Here is a 17,892-nt window from a genome sequence, read left to right on the forward strand (position 1 = left end):
GATGGTGCAGGATGATTTATCAGTGACAGCACCAGTGGGCGGAGAAGCAAGTCAGTGTCTCAATGACTGAAGACTGAGTAGGAAGCAAGCATTATGTTCAGGGGAAGCTCAAATGTTTAACTGTAACACACACATGTTTCTGCACAAAGCAGGGCTGCGGGTTCAGAGACAAAAGCTAACAGGACTTGGCCAGGTAAACATCAGACAAACATAGAACAGAACTGTCACCGACATGTTCTATGAAAAATCCTTTCCTTAGGATTTTTCCCTCCTGAAAAGCTGAGAGGCCTCAAGAACAAACTGTAAACAATGATTATCTGCTGCTGTGGAATGCACCAGGTGGATCTGGGATTGGTCTCATCTGGTTGTTTCTAATTAAGGGCCAATCACAGTCCAGCTGTTCAGACTGTCTTGGTCAGAGACAAACTTTTGTTATTCATTTTCTATTCTTAGCTTAGCCTTCTGATGAAATCCTTTCTTCTATTCTTTTAGTATAGTTTTAAAATAATATATCTCATAAAATAATAAACCAAGCCTTCTGAACATGGAGTCAACTTTCTCATCTCTTCCCTCACCCTAAGACCCCAGCGAACAGTGCAACACAGAACCCACCTCCTCGGGTGTTACCAAGCTCCAACAACAACCAACAGAGAAATGCTAACAAAGTAAACAAGGATTGTGTAGAAAGGGACTTATCTGGGCACTTTGGGTCAGATCCTGACATTATGCAGATTACCAGGGCAGGAGGCAAAGTCTGCATGGCCAAATCCCAACACTTGTGAGCTGGCACACAGCATCCTGTCGCCATGATGTTTTCTGAAAAATCCCTTTGCCAGGATTTTTCTCCTGTGGAGCTGAGAGGCTTCAGAAAGGAAATGAAAGCAATAATTACCTGCGGCTCTAGAATGCAACAGGTGCATCTTTGATTGGTCTCATGTGGTTGTTTTTAATTAATGGCCAATCAATCACAGTCCAGCTGTCTTGGACTCTCTGGCCAGTCACAAGATTTTATTATCTTTCCATTCCTTTCTATTCCTTGCTAGCCTTCTGGTGAAATCCTTTCTTCTATTCTTTTACTATAGTTTTAGTATATAATTTTCTTTTAATATAATATATATCATAAACCAATAAATCAGCCTTCTGGAACATGGATTCAAGATTCTCGTCTCTTCCCTCGTTCTGGGACCCCTGCAAACACCACCACAGCATCCCAACTCCCACCTATAAGCCCAGGCAACTCAGCAACTTGGTGATGAATACCAGGGCAGCTCCCCAAGCTGCTGGCACTCACCTTTGGCTGCAGCCCTCTCAAACACCATCTGTGAAGGGCAATGTATTCAAAGTCACAGGCACGTGAAAGGATACATCCCCAGGATAACTGCTTCAAGGCATTTGATAGGTAAGGACTCCCTGGTCATTTCTCTTGCTGTCTCCATTAACCTAGAACAGAAACAAAACATTTTTCAGTCCTTCCAGCTAGGAAAATTGACAGGAATCAAAAGGTCCTCTCATACACCAAGAGCCAGGCATCTCAAGCTCTTATCTCAGCAATGGCTGGAGAACTTGATTCTCCCCTTTAGTGACTTGTCAGAGTCCTGTTAACTTCTGGAGGATGAGTGGGGGGAAAAGAAAAGGAAGAGAAAAAAAAAAGATTTGAAGGTGAATGGGAGGAATGCAGTCCTCTCTGCATCTGGCAGCAACTCCCTGAGCATCACCTCAGACTGTACCACAAAGCCCCACTGAACTGCACAGTCATGGAAATCCCAGAGCAGGACTGAGTTCAGCTTATTTTCAAAATAATCCTGGCTTTCCTCTGCAGGAAAAACAAACAAACAAACAAACCAGGAAAGAGAGGATAGTTACATGAGTTACATGGCCCCCTAAGAGCTACAAATGCCTCCATAACCCCATAGCTACGGCTGCAGACCAGAATTTATTGCCTTTTTATCAAAGCCTGCACTGCAGAAAGCTCTACCAACACAGACACTCCACATCCCTGCACACTGAGTTATTGTCTTGCTGCTGCTCCACATCTCCTGTGGACAGAGAAAGTGGCAAAATCCACAAAATTTCCTTCAGGAGTGCAGGAAACTACTCATGCCCAGGATTTTGCAAGTTCCCAAAGTTTAGTAACAATCTAGACACTATCTCTGGAGTACAATTATTTGACAGGGACAATACTGTGACAAGCAACCTCAGGTCAGCTGAGAAAGCTGCTGTGCCAGACTGACACTGCACTATTAACCTAGTAGGTAACCTATCCCTTTCCACAAACAGATCCTGAAATCCTGGACAGTTTGAAAAAAAAAAAATACTGGAAGCAGCCTTAAAAAGGCCAGAAGAGTCACATCCAATGCCACACCAAAAAACTGCCCCCCAAAAAAGCACAGCTGAAAACTCAGCCAGAGGATAACTTTTCTTTTGCAGTCTTCTCTATCCATATCCTTTCTCTGGGAAGAGCTTTGTAAACAGATCCCTACTCTAAGGAAATACAAGATTAAATGACTAAAATATTTGTATTAGAGAAGATTATGAAAATATGCATCTGAAACCATCAGCCTGCTTCCCCCACCTTCTGATTCACCCACCTCATGCATTTTAAACCTCGTGTCGAATACAAGTGACAACAGAGCTTCCACTGCTATTACAGCCTGTCACAGCCATTTCATGTCCCATTTATCCAAGTTAGAAATTATCTTTGCATTTGTAAACAACCACCCTTACACTGCCTGCAGTACAGAAGACTAATTAGAGTTTGCCTGCCTCCTCCACACTCACAATCAGGCACAGAACCCCAGAGAACTGCTGGGAGCACAGAGCAGCCCTGGGGAGGGCACACAATGGGGCTCCTTCATCGCCCACAGAGGCTCCCACTGGTCACAGCAGTGGCCACTGCAAAGCCCAGGCTCTGTCTCAGATTTGTTATGTGCAGATGAGGCATGGGAGGTATCCATAAACAAGATAATCCACTGGATTTCCTATCTTCTAACTACATGGGAGTTACAAGAAAAAAAAAAAAAAGAAAGAAAAGAAAAACACAGCTGATTATGAATGTGCACCATGAGGACAAATGCCAAGCTGTAAAACCATTTACCTGCAAGCCATTTGGTGTCACCTGTGCCTGGTTAACACAGCCTCAGGGGCAGGGGCAGGGAGCATCTCCTCCTCAGGCACACTCAGCTGGCTGGACCAGGACCCGGGAGCTGCAGTGGGACCTGGCAGCTCAGAGATCAGCAGGGAGGGTCTGTGCAAGGGGAGCATTGCTCAGGAGGCACCACCAGCTGCCAGCAAAGCAGCAAACACCTGCACTTCTGGGCAGGCTGTGCCCTCACACACAGCCACCCTGGACTCCTGGGGAGCACTCTGCCAACAGTTTGCTTTCTCTCTGCATTTCCAGCACAGACCTCAGGGTTTATGTGCACGACCCAGTTCAGGAGCCACTGAGAGCTTTTCTTCCACTTTTAACAAGCTGGAGTCAAAGCATGACCTTAAACCCTGTGTTTGTATTGGAAGCAGAGCCCCTGGAGAATCCCCAAGCCACTGCTCTGCCCAAGGCAGCACAAGCCAAATCTAAATCACTCCCCACAGATTATTTCTCAGTCTGCTTTCAACTGGCTTCTCAAAAGCCTGGGAACCCACCAGCTAATCTATCCTATACTTAACCTTGCACCCAAAAAGGTCTCCTAATGTTTAAACTAAATCCTTCCCTTATTGCAAATCAAATCAGGAGCTGTTTTGGCTCTCCACAGTGGGCATGGAGACCATTCAGCATCTCTCCTCTTGCTACAGACATTTGTATATGCAAAAGCCTGTAATCCACCTTCTCCTCTGTAAAAACAAGAAAACAGACACCAATTTTTATTTCGTTCTTTCCTCACTCCCCCAAGGTAATGATTTTAGGACAATGTTTGTTTCTTTACATTTTGGAATCCCTCCAACCAATTCACTTCTCACAGTCCTTTGGCTAAGCCCACCACAGTACAAACAGACCCATTTCCTCTGAATCCATCTTTCAGTGCATATTTGCATCCAAGCCAGCATGCTGTTGGCTTTTTCCTGTTGGCCCACATTGAATTGAGTTCTGGTGGCTTTTGTGGGGTTTTTCTGTTGATGTTTTTGGTGGGGTTTTTTGTAGGTTGGTTGGGAGTTTTTTTTTGTTAGGGGTGGGGATTTTTTTGTCTGGGCTTTTTTGATGAATTTTGTTTGGTTTCTTTCATTTTTTTAAGCTCATCTTCTTTGCCAAACTCTACTTTTGCTCTCCACAGCTGGCTACCCAACTCTCCTATATATTTGCCCTCACTAAATTATCTCCTATTTGTTCCAGCCCAAGAGATCACTCTGAATATCCCTGTTTCACTTTTCAAAGCCTTGTCACCTTGTCCAGCCTGGACTGCAAATCATCCATCAGTATACAATTAATTACCCACACCATTCAGGGAAATCTGAGCTGGGACAGGCACTGCACACCTGGACTGACAATCTCTGCTAGGCAAGACTGGTAAAGTGCCACTTCCTACGTGCTGCTTTTCACCAAGCTGGGTCCTTCCATCAAATAGTTTTATTTAGACTCAAGGTCCCTGCCTTATCTGCAGAGATAAGATGTGGCCTTATCAAAAGCCACACTGAAACAAGGAGTTATTACATCCACCTCTTCCCCTTGTTGACAAAAGCTCCCACACGCTCACAGAAGGAACTTCTCAGAAACAAACAGTGCCCAACAATATTAATGTTGCCTTTCTCTTCCCTTGAACTGCAGATAAACTCAGAGTTCCTAGACTTATCTTTTCCCTTACTCTTTTTAAAGGCTGCTATCTTTGCCTTCCCCAGCACCCACCCTCCCCACGTTCTCTAACACAAATATTAGGGGTTGAAGGCTGCTTGTCAGCTCTCTAGGGGATCTATGGAAAACCACCCATGGCAAATGACAGAGCATTCAGCTCATTTGAGAACTGCTCATTCTAGGTGCTCTTTGATTTGTCCTTTCCCTCTTTTCCCTCACTCCTAAATTCCTATCGCACTGTCTCAGATGTTAATAGTGACCAGAAAATCTGCAATTAAACTTGTGAAAGAAGATTAAAGGAAGGCAGAAAAGAATTAAAAAACAGCATCAAGCATTTCAATTCCCTGCCTTAGCAGGGTTTGCTTCTGGGATTTTCTTTAAATCTTGACAGTTACCTGAAAAGAGCCCACATATATAGCTATTCTTTACACTCTTATATACCAGACAGCTGGGAATTAGCCCACAGTCACCCTCTCCCCAGCCCATCTCTTCCAGGAGAAACTGCTACAGCCAAAGACAAGCACCCTGCAGCTCCCCTCTTTGTGGCATTTACACCACTCTGAGGTCTGCCAGGCAGATCTCTATTCCAGACCACAGTGAACACTTCTGCCTCTAACAAATGTAGCCAACAGGAACAGGCTGCTTGTTCCTCCCTCAAGACCTAGTCCTTGGCAGATAGTGATACTTCCTTGTTAATTGATTCAGATTTCTTTCAGTGTTTTCAGGAGCCAAGCAGGACTATCTCCCTTGCTCCCTGCAGTAACAGAGGCCCTGGAAGGAGTTGACTTTGCCTCTTCAGGATGCTTTCTGTTTAGAATGGCAGTGTCTAAAGACAGCTCATAGGAATCATGAATTCCTTTTGCTAACAGATTTTTCACTTGGGGCACCCAATTTCATATACAGGTTAGAAAAATCTTAAAAGCATTCAGCATGCCCAGAACTGGAGGATCTCACCAGCTGGCACCAGTCACACTGGAGTCCCTCCAGGGATGACCATGCTTAGGAGAGGCTCCCTATTACCTTCACCAGAAAGGCTCCTACAAGACTGAATGAATTTATTAGTGAGATCTTCCAGCACATTTTCCCACAAAATTCTCCTTGCACAGACCCATGTATTTGCATGAGATCTAGAGAAAACTTGGGAGAGAGAGATTTTAAGGCTCCTAACAGTTTCATTCATGGTAAGGAAGCCAAGAGAGAAGAGAAAGGCACCAGCAGGAGCCAAAGGAGATAAAACAGCAGAGCAGATATGGATCTTGTGAATCCTCTCAAAAACAGCATTGCAGCAGCAAAAGCATTTCCACCACATGCTGAACACCCCACGTATCTGTAACATCCCCCTTTGTGCAAGAGAGGAGCAGATGTTCAAATGCCTTCTGCAGTCTATTGTCTGGAAATGCTATGAGCCCATTTTTCTTTACAGCCCCATCAGTGTTCCTTAATAACATGGTGTGTGGAAACAGTATTATTTCCCATCTCCCCTTCCTTGTTATTTGGTTGCATCGTTGCCACGTGACAGCTTCTATCATGCTCCTTTCCTGCAAGTGATCACACATTATATCTGCTGCCACTGAAGGTCTCTCTCCTCACAGAGCAGCTTCTGGGCTCCAACTCCTCAAAGACCACAGGACCGACCCAAACATCAATTTCTGCCTCAGTTGTAGGTCCCCCTGTTCAGCTGGCACTTAACTGGAGCGAACAGTACAGTACTGCACCTCCCCTGATCCTGAGTGGAGGACACAGAGATTTGTTTCTCATCCTGCCTCATGCCTGCATCCAAGCTTCCAGAGGGCTTATCTCTCCTTGTAAACCCAGTAGTAACAGCTTCTGGACATTGAATTCACAGTTACAGATATTACTAGATAACCAGACATGCACTTTTTTCCTAGAGCTGCACATGATCTAAGGCTGGAAGCTTTAAATAGAATGACTAGGTCAGTCAAAAGGACCATTTTCTATCAGACTGGTTGTACCAACAAAAGCCTAATATAGGTTTAGCCAGCATGGGAAAAGGAGAACCAGTCCTCCTGGTGTCTGAAACATTCACATCACATGCACACAGACATGGATCAGCAGAGCTGAACTTCACAGGGTGCTCTTTACCTGTTTAGTACCAAAAGGTGCAGCATGAAGCCTGTGAAGGGCACTGCCCCAGGATACTTGTATTAGCCAAGCACTCCTACAGTGGATGTAGCTACACCCAGAAATTTGGATTTTATGCAAATACAGCCAACTCAGGAGAGGAGCCCAGGCACATTTTCAGACACAGTTTGCCAGTGCAACAAGAACAGCACACCAAGTTTACAGGTTCACAGCTCTGCCACCCTGGCTCACACAGCTACGCCAACAGAAATCTAGCATTTCTAAAAGTGCTATCTGTAGTCTAGACAAACCCACGTGGTGGTCTGCCACTTGAAAATTTAAGCTGATAATAAGAGTAACTTTTTTTAAAGAGACTGTAAATACTGAGTTATAGCAAGACTATATCCCTTAATGAGCTCCCATAGATAATTTATGCTCTTCTTCCTATGCTCAGCCACACATTTTTATTTCCTCATACATCACACTGATGCTGGCAGTAAATCTCTACAATATCTAGTCCTCCCTCCATAATAGAAAAACTCATTAATATGCCCCAGCTGCTTTAGGACACTTTGACAGGAATTTATGAATATTCAATTTCCATCTAGTACTCAGCTTCTTTGTGTCCAGCCACTGCTGTCCTGAAGAGAGGCTGCCAAAGATCTCGTAATGCTTTCCCTAGCTTTGAGCCCTCACATTATGAAATCAGCAACATGTTTAGTGTCAATAAAGCTCTGGGAACAGTCTCGTTTTTCAAGAGCCAGTGGCAATTGGAGGCCTTCAGCATCCTGCCTGATCAGCTTGCAAACGCTGTGTTGCAGCAAGCGAAGCCTTTCACACCACAGAAACTGCTCAGAGCAGCTCCTGTCACCTCAGCACAGGACACCTGTCCTTGCCATGCTGGGAGCAGATTTCTTGCAAAGCAGAACACATCTACCAAGAAAAATAACTTGGAGATGTAAGTGATTTTTCAGCTTTGATGAAAACTGGCCAGATTAAGGAAAGGGAAGCTTTTGTGCACACCTCAACACACTATTCACACAGAAACACCAAAGCTGGGGTTGGAAGGGACCTATGGAGACCATCTGCCCAACCTTCCAGCTAAAGCAGTTTCATTTAGAGCAGGTTGCACAGGTAGGTTTTGAATATCTCCACAGAAGGAGACTCCATAACTTCTATGGGCAGCCTGTTCTGTCTGCCTCAAAGTAAATGTTTTTTTCCTCATACTCATATGGAACTTCCAGCTTCTGCCCATTGCTCCTTGTCCTGTCACTGGGGACCACTGAAAATAGTCTGATCCCATCCTCCTGACTTGGCCAGGTAAACTTGAAAAGATCTGAAATCTAAATCAGAAACTCTAAGTTTCATAAAAACAACAGGAATTTTGGTTTCATAAAAATGACAGGAGCTTCAGACAGCCTTGCATGCATTCTCCTTCTCAAAACTGGAGAAACCAAGGCAAGCAAGTGTTGGAGCCCTACAGCAGAACAGCAGGATCTGCTCCTCACAGCTCCACTCCTCCAGCACTCCCATCTACCCAATCCAGGAGCAAAGCAGCACAGACCTTAGGAATTTACACTAATTGGGTCCAGCACACACCTTCAGGCAACTGTGCCTGGAAAGCTGGCAGCCCCTGAGAGCTTGGACCATTCCCAGGGGCACCATCCTTAACTGCACCTAAGTCCTGCCACCCTATCCCAAGAAGTTCCAAGCAGCAACAAGAGAGGAGTCAGACACTCGCCCCCAAGCAAACACTAAGGCAGATAAACAGAGGAAATGGCTCCACTTGGGAGGTGATTCAAAGCCACAGGCACATCTCCAGCTGTGAGCACTGCATCTGATCCTTTCTAGGAAAGAGCACCATCCTCTAAGCCAGGCTTTTATCCAGCCCAGGAAGACAACGACCTTTTAAGTGGTAAGTGCTGAGCATAATTCATTTTCATCCTTCACTTCCTTTGAAAAAAAGTAATGGGACAAATTTAAAAATGAGTGAGCAGCTTGAAAGTTGGTTTAAGCTTCTGTAAACCCATCTATCATTCAAGGCACAGGATTTGTTTTAAACTAGTTCCACCAGAGCAGTGAACATTAGATAAAGGAGGTGAGAAAGATTGCTGTCAGCCAGATGAAAACCTGAAGCACAAAGCTGAGATGGGAACTGGAATTTTACAGTGAGGAACCATTAGTTTGTTGACAGAGAACTGGGAAGAGCTAGAGACAGAGCAGTCTATGGGAGTAATTATATTCTACTTATCTTAATTTCACCCTAAAATAAAAGTAAAATGCTGTCAACACCCTTCCTGCCCTAACCTGCTGATTTATCAGGTTCTGTTAAAGAGCTGTCCAAAGTATGATGCATTTCTAACATGCAAGAGACCGCAGGCTCCCTGGGCACATGTTCACAGTTGCACTGCACAACTCATCACCAACCAGCACAAGCCCACCACACAGACAAACAGCAAGATGAGCAGCAAGGCAGAAGCACAGACACAACCTAAACAGTCCATTGTGAGCCTCCAGGGAAAACTGCTGTGCCCAGGATGCCAAACTCCTGCTGCACTTCACACAGCTAACCCCTTCCTACCACCTGCAAAGGGCATTTCAGCACAACCAGAATATCAGGATGTACTCAGTTTCCAGAAAAGCAGCCCAGCCCTCCCAGCCCAACACCAGTAAGGAGAGTTTTCCCAGCCCTGTGCATGCAGCTCTGGCCTGCAGCCAAGCAGCTCCCACGCAGCTGCTGAGTGAGAGCAGCCCTTCCACTGGATGGGCTCGATGGTCCTTTTGGCACCCCTGGGACACTGCTTGCAAAGGCAGCAAGAGAGGCAGCTTTGGCCCTGCCAGAGGAGCTGTGGCACAGAGGACACAGCCCTCCCAGGCCATGTGCTGCAGTGCTGGAATGCCAGGTGATCAGGGACAAGGGCACTAGAGCAATTCCAGTGGCACTTACCCACTCAGAGGTCTGCTTTTTCTGATCTCGAAGAACTGTGTTCCCGTGTGATTGTATCTGTATTTTGTTTGTTAAGGGATAGTAACTTGAACAGTCAGGCAACAAAATAACGCTGCTGAAAAGGTGAATTTCAGTTCTGAGTTCCTGCTGAAACACAAAACACACAGTAAAAGCCACTGACTCTCAGATATGAAACATGCGGCATGTAAAATAAAGCAAAACTTTTCACTTGTCTTTTTATATGACTTATTAACAGCAGTAGGTGCAGAATCATGTATTAAGGTTGACCATCTAAAATGACACTCAAATTCAGCATTTGAAGGTTATAAATTCTCTTTTCCACTAGGTCCTGCTCACTACTAGGTTGCAAGTCTGGAAAAAAGTCTCCCACATGGGCAAGAGAAAGCTTTCATAGCCTACCCAAACCAATCAACATAATCTATGGTCTGAAAAAACTTATTTCCTTTAGAAGTCTTTTAACTCCATCAGCCTCATGGCTCACATGTGACCTGTCAACCAAAACCATTGCAGGGGCATCCCTTCACACTTGGAAAATATAAACCCTTCTCTAAAAACACAATGCTCTTGAAATGAAAACCACCAGATATGTGCATGTCAAGGTCATTAGCTAACACTAATTGCAGAAAAGTTCATCATAAATGATGCCAGCAGACAGTCAACCAAATCTCAGCACCACAGGCTGCCCCACAGCAGCACCAACAGAAGCAGCCTCTTCCCTGCTCCTTGTGCATTTCTGCTCAAGCAGCAATGCAATAAATCAGACCAGGAAAAAAATCTGTTCAGTAAAAACAAAAACAAAACAAAAAACCCAACTGAGTTTTGTAAAAAAAAAAAAAAAAAAAAAAAAATCACACTGCCCTAATTTTTGCTAGGTTACTTTTCCTGTTGAATCTCTTTCCTAACCTAGCACCTAAATTCTATTCCCATCAGGATGTTCATGCCAGTAAAACTGGTGATACCAAGGCAGATACCAGGGCACAAGCAAGTGACCCCATGGAAGCTAAGAGTTGCTGGCAAGGCATAAATAGCACAGCTGCTGGATGTATAGCCAGAGCCTAAATAAAAACTCCAGCTCTCACCAGGATGCGCTGAACTGACTTCAATTAGAGATCAGAGTTCTCCACAAACAAGGCTTTACTTCCCTCCTGCCTTCAAAACTAACTCAGGAGGCCCTTTCAGGGTGCTCTGCACATAGCATACATCCTCCTTCAGCCCTCAAAGGAAGCCCAGATGCTGCTCCCCAGCCCACTTTGAAGCTTTTCTGAACACAGATCCAAACCCTGTGCCTAAGGGCTGCTCCTGCTACATAGCAGAATGCAGGATTTCAAAACCACTACGGGGGGAGGTGGGGGATAATGTCATTTTTGGAGCTCTGCATGACACGGTATCCTCTCTGGCACAATCCCAGGGAGCAAGAAGTCTCTTGTCCTGGCCAGGTGGCCTCCACAGAGAAGAGAAAAGCACCGTCCCCCTGCCCAGTGCAGCTGCTGCAGCTCCAGGCTCGGCTGTCGCCTTGATCCCAGCCACGACTGCCCCCCAAGCTAACCCTGCCTGCTATTTCTGGATGCTCTTCCAGCTGCCTCCCATATCCTTCTTAATCCTTACCAGCACTTTACACTCATTCCTCCTCCCCCCCAGTTTCCCCATGTACAGAAAAAGGCAGAGTTTAGGGAAAAAGGGAAACAGAAGAGCAGCATCTGGGCCAGCAACCTTCCCTGAAATTATCTGTCAGCAATGGAAAGGCAGGGATTGGGCAGTGACAGGCAGGCTAGACAGATGTGTAGGTCTCTGATGAACCCCCCAAGCAAGCTGGAACATCTGGAAGGGAGATGCCTTTGGTCAGTTCCTGTGTCACAGGAAGGCCTGCCCACCTTGGCAGGAGGACATCTGCTTGTGCCCTTCATCCCAGTGACAAGCACTCCCTGCAGGCTGAGCACACAGGCAATCCTCAGGGAACCCACAGGGGCTGCCCAGGCAGAGGGAGAAAGGGCTTGCCACAACACTGGCTCTCTCTTAGTGGCTTTATGACAAGATGCCATATTATTTCTCCAGGCATCATGATCCAATCATAATATCCTCATACATCAGCTTCAAAATAAGCACTTCTATTCCCACCAATGTCACTTCAGTTAAATTTTTCAGTATAATTTGAAGTTAATTGCATCTCCCAGAGGACTGCTATGACAAGCTCAGTGCTGCTGGTGCTATCACAAATCCCTGGAGGCATCCCTTTACCCCAAAATGATCCCAAGCCCTCACAACCAGCTAAAGCTTCCAGAAAAGCTCTGTTAATTCACACCAGGCACAAGTCAGCCTCCTTTCTGGAGAACACCCACTCGAGAAGGATACTGCAGCATCTTCATGTAAGTCTGTATTGCCTGGAGCCACTCTGGGATTGACATGGAGAGCTTGTAGTTTGGCACTGGTGGCACTGAGGGCTGGACACGAGAAAAAAGATAAAGAGGTTAGACAGGCAGGGCTCCCTGCAGAGCAGCTAAGTGATTTACTGAGCAGTGGCATGTGCTCAGTGCAACACAACAACACTGCAGCACACATGACTTAAGCCCCACGTGAACTCAAGCATCAGGCAAAGTCATCCTGCTGACCACGGGGGCTGCCCCAGCAGCAGAACCAGCCCTGCCCTGCACAGAGAGGCCGTGGCAGGCTGATCACCAGAGCCTCCAGCATCCCTCAAACACCACCCTAGGCAGGCAGGCAGTGCAGCACAGAAAGCTCATGCTTCCCATTCCCCCCCCACCTCCTGCACAGGGCAGTTTGGATGAGCAGAGTCCCACTACTGACTCTGCTGTTCTCCCTCCCCCAGGAAGCCATTTCAAGTCTAATTTCTGGCCTCCTTTACCACAAGAGAAAGATAAAAGGAGACAAGGATTCTAGGCTGTATAATTTCCCATCTGCCATATGTCTGCAGCATGCTTGCTGGGGAGGGAGAGCACAGCACCTAGAAGACCACCTGGGACCCAAATATTTAATGACATTAAGACACTTAAAGATATAGACTGGCAACATAATGGGATTTTTCCAAAATCTCATAAGACATCTGCTTGTGCCTAAGCATTTTAAGAAGGCAGGCCCTCAATCCACGTTTAATCCCCACAGCTATTTGGCTCCTGAGCCTGCAGCCATGCAGGAAAGAGGCACAGCCTTGTCCCAAGCCCACTTATTTCAGGGGTGAGACTGCAAAATACAGGGTCAGCAGATATTAAAGTGGGCAGCACAGCTAAAAAGAAGTCAGCACAATTCTCACAAACACAGTGGAGGAAGCAATTTGTATATTAATGCAGATTCAAATTCAGGAGCCAGCAATCTGGGCAGCTGTGACAAGGTGCAAAGAAAAGTGTCTGTGGGACCACACTGTCGTTACCATAGTTTAAAGCTCATAAAGGACATATCACTGTACTTAAAATACTTCAAGTCAGCAATAACTCTTAAGAACAGCAAGTTCAGGTGGTATGGGGCATCTCTGCCACAAAGACTTTTCTCCCAGTTCCCACCTCTGATAAGATTGTGTGTTTGCTTTCAGAGAATGAGTACCGGTAATCCCAAGGCAACAAAATCTACTACACGCAGCAAGTTACTACAGTGAAACAGTAAATACACCTTGGAGAAGGGGGGAAAAAACACCAAACCAGAGACTCCTACACTCCTGGCACACAGAAATAAGCTGTAAGTGGCAAGCAGATGGCAAGGCTTCCAGCTCACCCCCGCCATCCCAGTGCTACAGGGGCGCCGGCACGCCTGCACACACGGGCTGTCTCCTCTCACCAGTGGCAGTCATGAGCAAGGCTCATTAGTGCTTCTTAATCATGATTTTCATGCCTAAGCTCTTCATTAGAGAAATTTTTTTGGTTCCACAGGTTCCTTTCCCACCCAGCCCCTTTGGGCTGGATGAATTATTCACCTGTCCCTTCCAGCACGAAGGCACACCTGGACTCAACACACCAGATAAGGCTCAAGTTCCAGAAGCAGCAAGGAGTTGACAAAGGGAATTCTGGCAGGGCTGTCACACCTTCCTGGGGTGGCCATTTCTGCTCCAATACACTCAGTCCTTTCCTTCAAAGATACAGAAGCTCTAGGTGCATGCAATGCACTTACACAACACACGGAGGCAATGGGAGCCCCAGCCAGTGAGGAGCCTGGCTGCTGCAGAGGTGGGGATTTCACCCTTTTCCCAGCCCTCACCCTGCTGTGGGACCCAGGACAGCATCCCACAGGGACAGCAGCAGTGTGAACAGACAGCCCCTCCTGAAACCCACAGTGGCCACCCTCACCAGAGGATAGAGGTTCAGACTCCAGGTGAGGTGCTCCCCATCTCCAAGGTGGGGTGATCACATTTGCCAAGGAGGATGATGCTATCAGATACCAGAGCATGGCCTAGAAAAGAGAGGATTTTCCCACTAGAACATATTCCAGTTACCTCAGCTGGCCTGCTGAGCCAGAAGGCTCAAGCCCCTCCAGATCTCAGGCAAGAAGGGAGGAGCATCCATAAGCCTGAGCCCAGCAGGGCAGCACTGCTCTCCTCTCTCCAGGGCAGGGCAGGCAGGACACACACCATGCTGCCAGCCAGGCCAGGCAGTGGGAGCCACATGCCACTCCCACTCCTTCCAAACATTTTTCCCTCTCTGATTCCTGCCCCAGATGCAGGAGGACTATTCCTACCCCAGATGCAGGAGGCACCCACCCAGAATGGAGCAGAAGCCAGGGCTGCACAACACAAGTGCAGGAAAGCACAGCTTTGTTGTGATTGAGGATGCAGCCCTCCAGCTCCTGGTGTGCATCCACAGCAGCAAGGAGCAGGCAAGAGGTCATGGATGGCAAGAGGAAATGCAGACACAGCACTACAGACCATGAATTTGTAAAGCAAGTGAAATTCAGAGACGAGTCAGATGAAAAGCCTTGACCTTTTATCAGTCTTCCAAGGAATAGCAGCTCCAGACAGTGGAGCTGCTGCAGTGCAAGACCACATGGCAGAGTTGGAGACTCATCCCATGGCTGGAAATGCTGTAGTCTCACTTCACCACAGATATCCTGTGAGGAGCTCCTTTTGCCCGAATCCACTGTCTCACTTAATGACCAAAAAGTCATTTTCTACCAGCTCCCCCTGCAAGCACACTGTTACTCAGCATGGATGAGGCTGACAGGCAAGAGTCCTCAAAGCTTCTGAGAGGTTTAATTTATTACAATCTCCAAGTACCTCCAAGAACAGGTAAAGGATCGCACAGCCCTTCCAAACTGTGAGCCTGCACTATTTGCAGAGCTCAAGCCAACAGTCAGAGGTGGGGACCCCACAGGTTCCAAAAGTGCAGAAGAGGCAGCTTTTTGTAAGGACTCTGCCTCCCGAGAGAGATGCAGCCCTGCACCTCTGCAGCTTGCATTTGTTCCAGTAAGGGCAACCTCACAAGCACAGTCAGAAGCTACTTACCACCCTGCGTGTATGATTGCTGAGACTAATGCCAAGATGATTAGAGCAATCAAGTGGAGCTCCTTGGAGAGGGGATGAAAACTCTCTCCCATCACTAGGGATTAAGAACAGATCAGATGCAGAAATGGAGCAGTTGCACATGCCACTCACTCAGCCTGAACCAACTATCCATGCAAGCAGATTACAAATCATCTTCTCACAGGCAAAAGTTTCCCTCATCACTCCCAAACAGCAGTACCTGGTCCTTTGCAGGGTGACACATACCCTGCAGCACATGCCAATTAAAATAATCTGTACCACCATTTAAGGAGCAAGTCTCCACTCACATTCCTACTGACCCAGAAATTACCATCACAACTTTGGTAATCCACTACCATTTTGGCAAAAACAACCCTGCTCCTAACCTTCATTTGCTCACCTGAGCTCTGCCGGCCCTAATAAGGACCAGACAGTCCCCAAACCACTCTCTGACCCCAGAGGTGCCACACTTAGCCAGCAAGAGCTGCTTAGTCACAGAGGGCACCAGGTCCTCCAGCCCCTGAAGAAACTAATCACTGTAACAGGGATTTTGCTTCTGGGCAAAATCTGTACTCTGGAGGAGTACAACTCCTACAGCACTGGGCACTGATCATCAACATCAAATGATGTGGCCAGGCAGATTTCAAAACATTTTTATTCTACCCAGCTTACACAGATGCTACAGAGAGCGAGCCCAGAGCTGTGGCACTGAGGAAGAAGCCATGGGCAGTGCTCTCTGGGACATTCCCACAGGAATACAGTGTGCAGGCCAGCACACTGGCATGTCTTTCCCCAGATGCTTTGTCAGTCACCACGGGTGTCACCAGTGAAAGCTACATGCTCTGGAGCTGGGAAGTAAAGGATGAAAGTCAAGTCTAGCATGTGCTTTGCCACCTCTTAACACCAAATGGGCTTGCAGGCCATCTAGACTGGCATAGGCTGGTCAGGCTGCTGAAACAAGAAGTTCTCCCCAGTCCCTGCCCCTTCATTTCCACCTCAAGTGCTTGTGTAAGTACAAGATGAACCACAAACTCAGCATAACCTGATTATTCTTTAATTGGATATGCTTCTCCCATCCAAACAAAGGCTGGTTCCAGCACAAGGAGAGCAGAGAGGAGAGAGATGGTCCCTTTTGCACCTGCACTGGACTGATCATTGCAGAAAAGGCCTTTTCAGCCCGCAGCTTATTTGACAAGCACCTTCTCAATACAGCCCTACACAACAAGATTTCAACTTCCCTGTGCACAGAATCTCCTTTCTACTCCAGGAAAAGAACAGGCATATGGTTCATGTCAGTATCACTGACAGCTTGGACCATGACAGCAGCAGCCCAACCATCTCACCCCAGCACGCAGAGGGGTATGAACCAAGCCAGACTTCAGCGGTCAGCTCACATTAATGCTGCCTGATGGGAGGACTGAATCAAGCTCAAAGTCTGCCAAAGCAGAGTGTGTTAAAGACATTGTGATCAGTAATGCAGCACAGTGTCAGGAAGCCTTGGAACAACAGCAGACATCCAACATTTTATTTGCTGTCTGGAGGAAAAAGACTTGGGTGAGGCAAAGCTATTTGGGACTTGTACTGAGGAACGTACCAGACAAAAGCATTTGGAATCTTTCCACATACTGGAAAAGAAATGTCTGAGTTTTAAATCCCTTGTTACATTTGAGGAGCAAGGCTGTATTTAAGGAAACACCTGTGTTCCAAAAGCAAAAGAAAAACCTGCTTTAAATTGCACAAAATGCTTCACTCAGTCCCTGAAGATTTCTTTTAACTTTTGTTTTCTGTTTTTTTCTCCGCAAGCTCTTTCTGCTTGTTCCCAGGTCGCCCACTGCAGCCCCTAAGCACCCCGCAGGGCCCGTACCCCGTTCTGGGCGCTTTCGGACAGCAGATGCCCCGTCCTCCTCCGCAGTGCCCCGAGAGCATCCTCCGGGCTGCGGTGTCACACGCTCCCAGCCGGCCCCGGAGCCTGCCCGGCCGCTGGACGCGCACAGAACGCGGCGGCCGCCGGACGCCGACCCCGGGCTCGGTGCCACCCGCCGCTCCCGCACGAGGGGACACTCGGCGGCTCCGCCTTACCCGAGCCAGGCGGGCGGCGCTCCGGATGGCCGCCGCCACGGCACCGCCGTCGGGGTGCACCCGCTCCACGTGGCCCCACATCCTCTCCCAGGTCTGCCCGTCCATGGGGAAGCCGCTCTTGTTCACCAGGAAGAGCGAGCCGCCGTCCCGCTGCTGCTCCTGCTCCTCCTCCTCCGAGCCCCCGCCGCTCCCGCTGCCGCCGCCCGCCGCCCGTGGCTGGGCGCTCCGCGACCGGCCGCCCTCCTTGCCGGCCGCCGCACGCCGGCCGCTCCCGCGGCAGCCGCCGCCGCGGCCCGCCACGCCTGTCATGGCCCCGCGGCCATGCCCGGGACCGGGACCGCCGCCGGGATGTGTGCCACGGCCTCGCCGCCGCCCGGCCGCTCTTTATGTGTATGTGTGTGTATGTGTGTATGTGTATGTGTGTGTGTGTGTGTGTGTGTGCGCCCGTGACGGGCGTGCGGAGGAGGCCGGGCGGGGGCGGTCCCTCGCTAGCGACGCCGGCCCGCTCGCTCCGGGCGCCCCGTC

At 47.9% G+C, this 17,892-nt stretch overlaps 1 protein-coding gene across 1 annotated transcript in view; it reads right to left on the reverse strand.

Annotated features, from left to right (window-relative positions):
• VASH2 (vasohibin 2) overlaps positions 1 to 17,892 on the reverse strand; it is a 34,912-nt gene extending 17,020 nt beyond the window's left edge. The window contains exons 1-4 of the mRNA XM_030236062.2: positions 17,368 to 17,892; positions 12,180 to 12,268; positions 9,810 to 9,866; positions 1,366 to 1,440 (exon numbers count right to left, since the gene is read on the reverse strand). Coding sequence (XP_030091922.1) covers positions 1,366 to 1,440; positions 9,810 to 9,866; positions 12,180 to 12,268; positions 17,368 to 17,676 — 530 coding nt within the window. The 5' untranslated portion in view covers positions 17,677 to 17,892. The remainder of the gene's footprint in view (positions 1 to 1,365; positions 1,441 to 9,809; positions 9,867 to 12,179; positions 12,269 to 17,367) is intronic.

This window comes from Serinus canaria, chromosome 3, assembly GCF_022539315.1.
Source record: "Serinus canaria isolate serCan28SL12 chromosome 3, serCan2020, whole genome shotgun sequence".
NCBI classification, from domain to species: Eukaryota; Metazoa; Chordata; class Aves; order Passeriformes; family Fringillidae; genus Serinus; species Serinus canaria.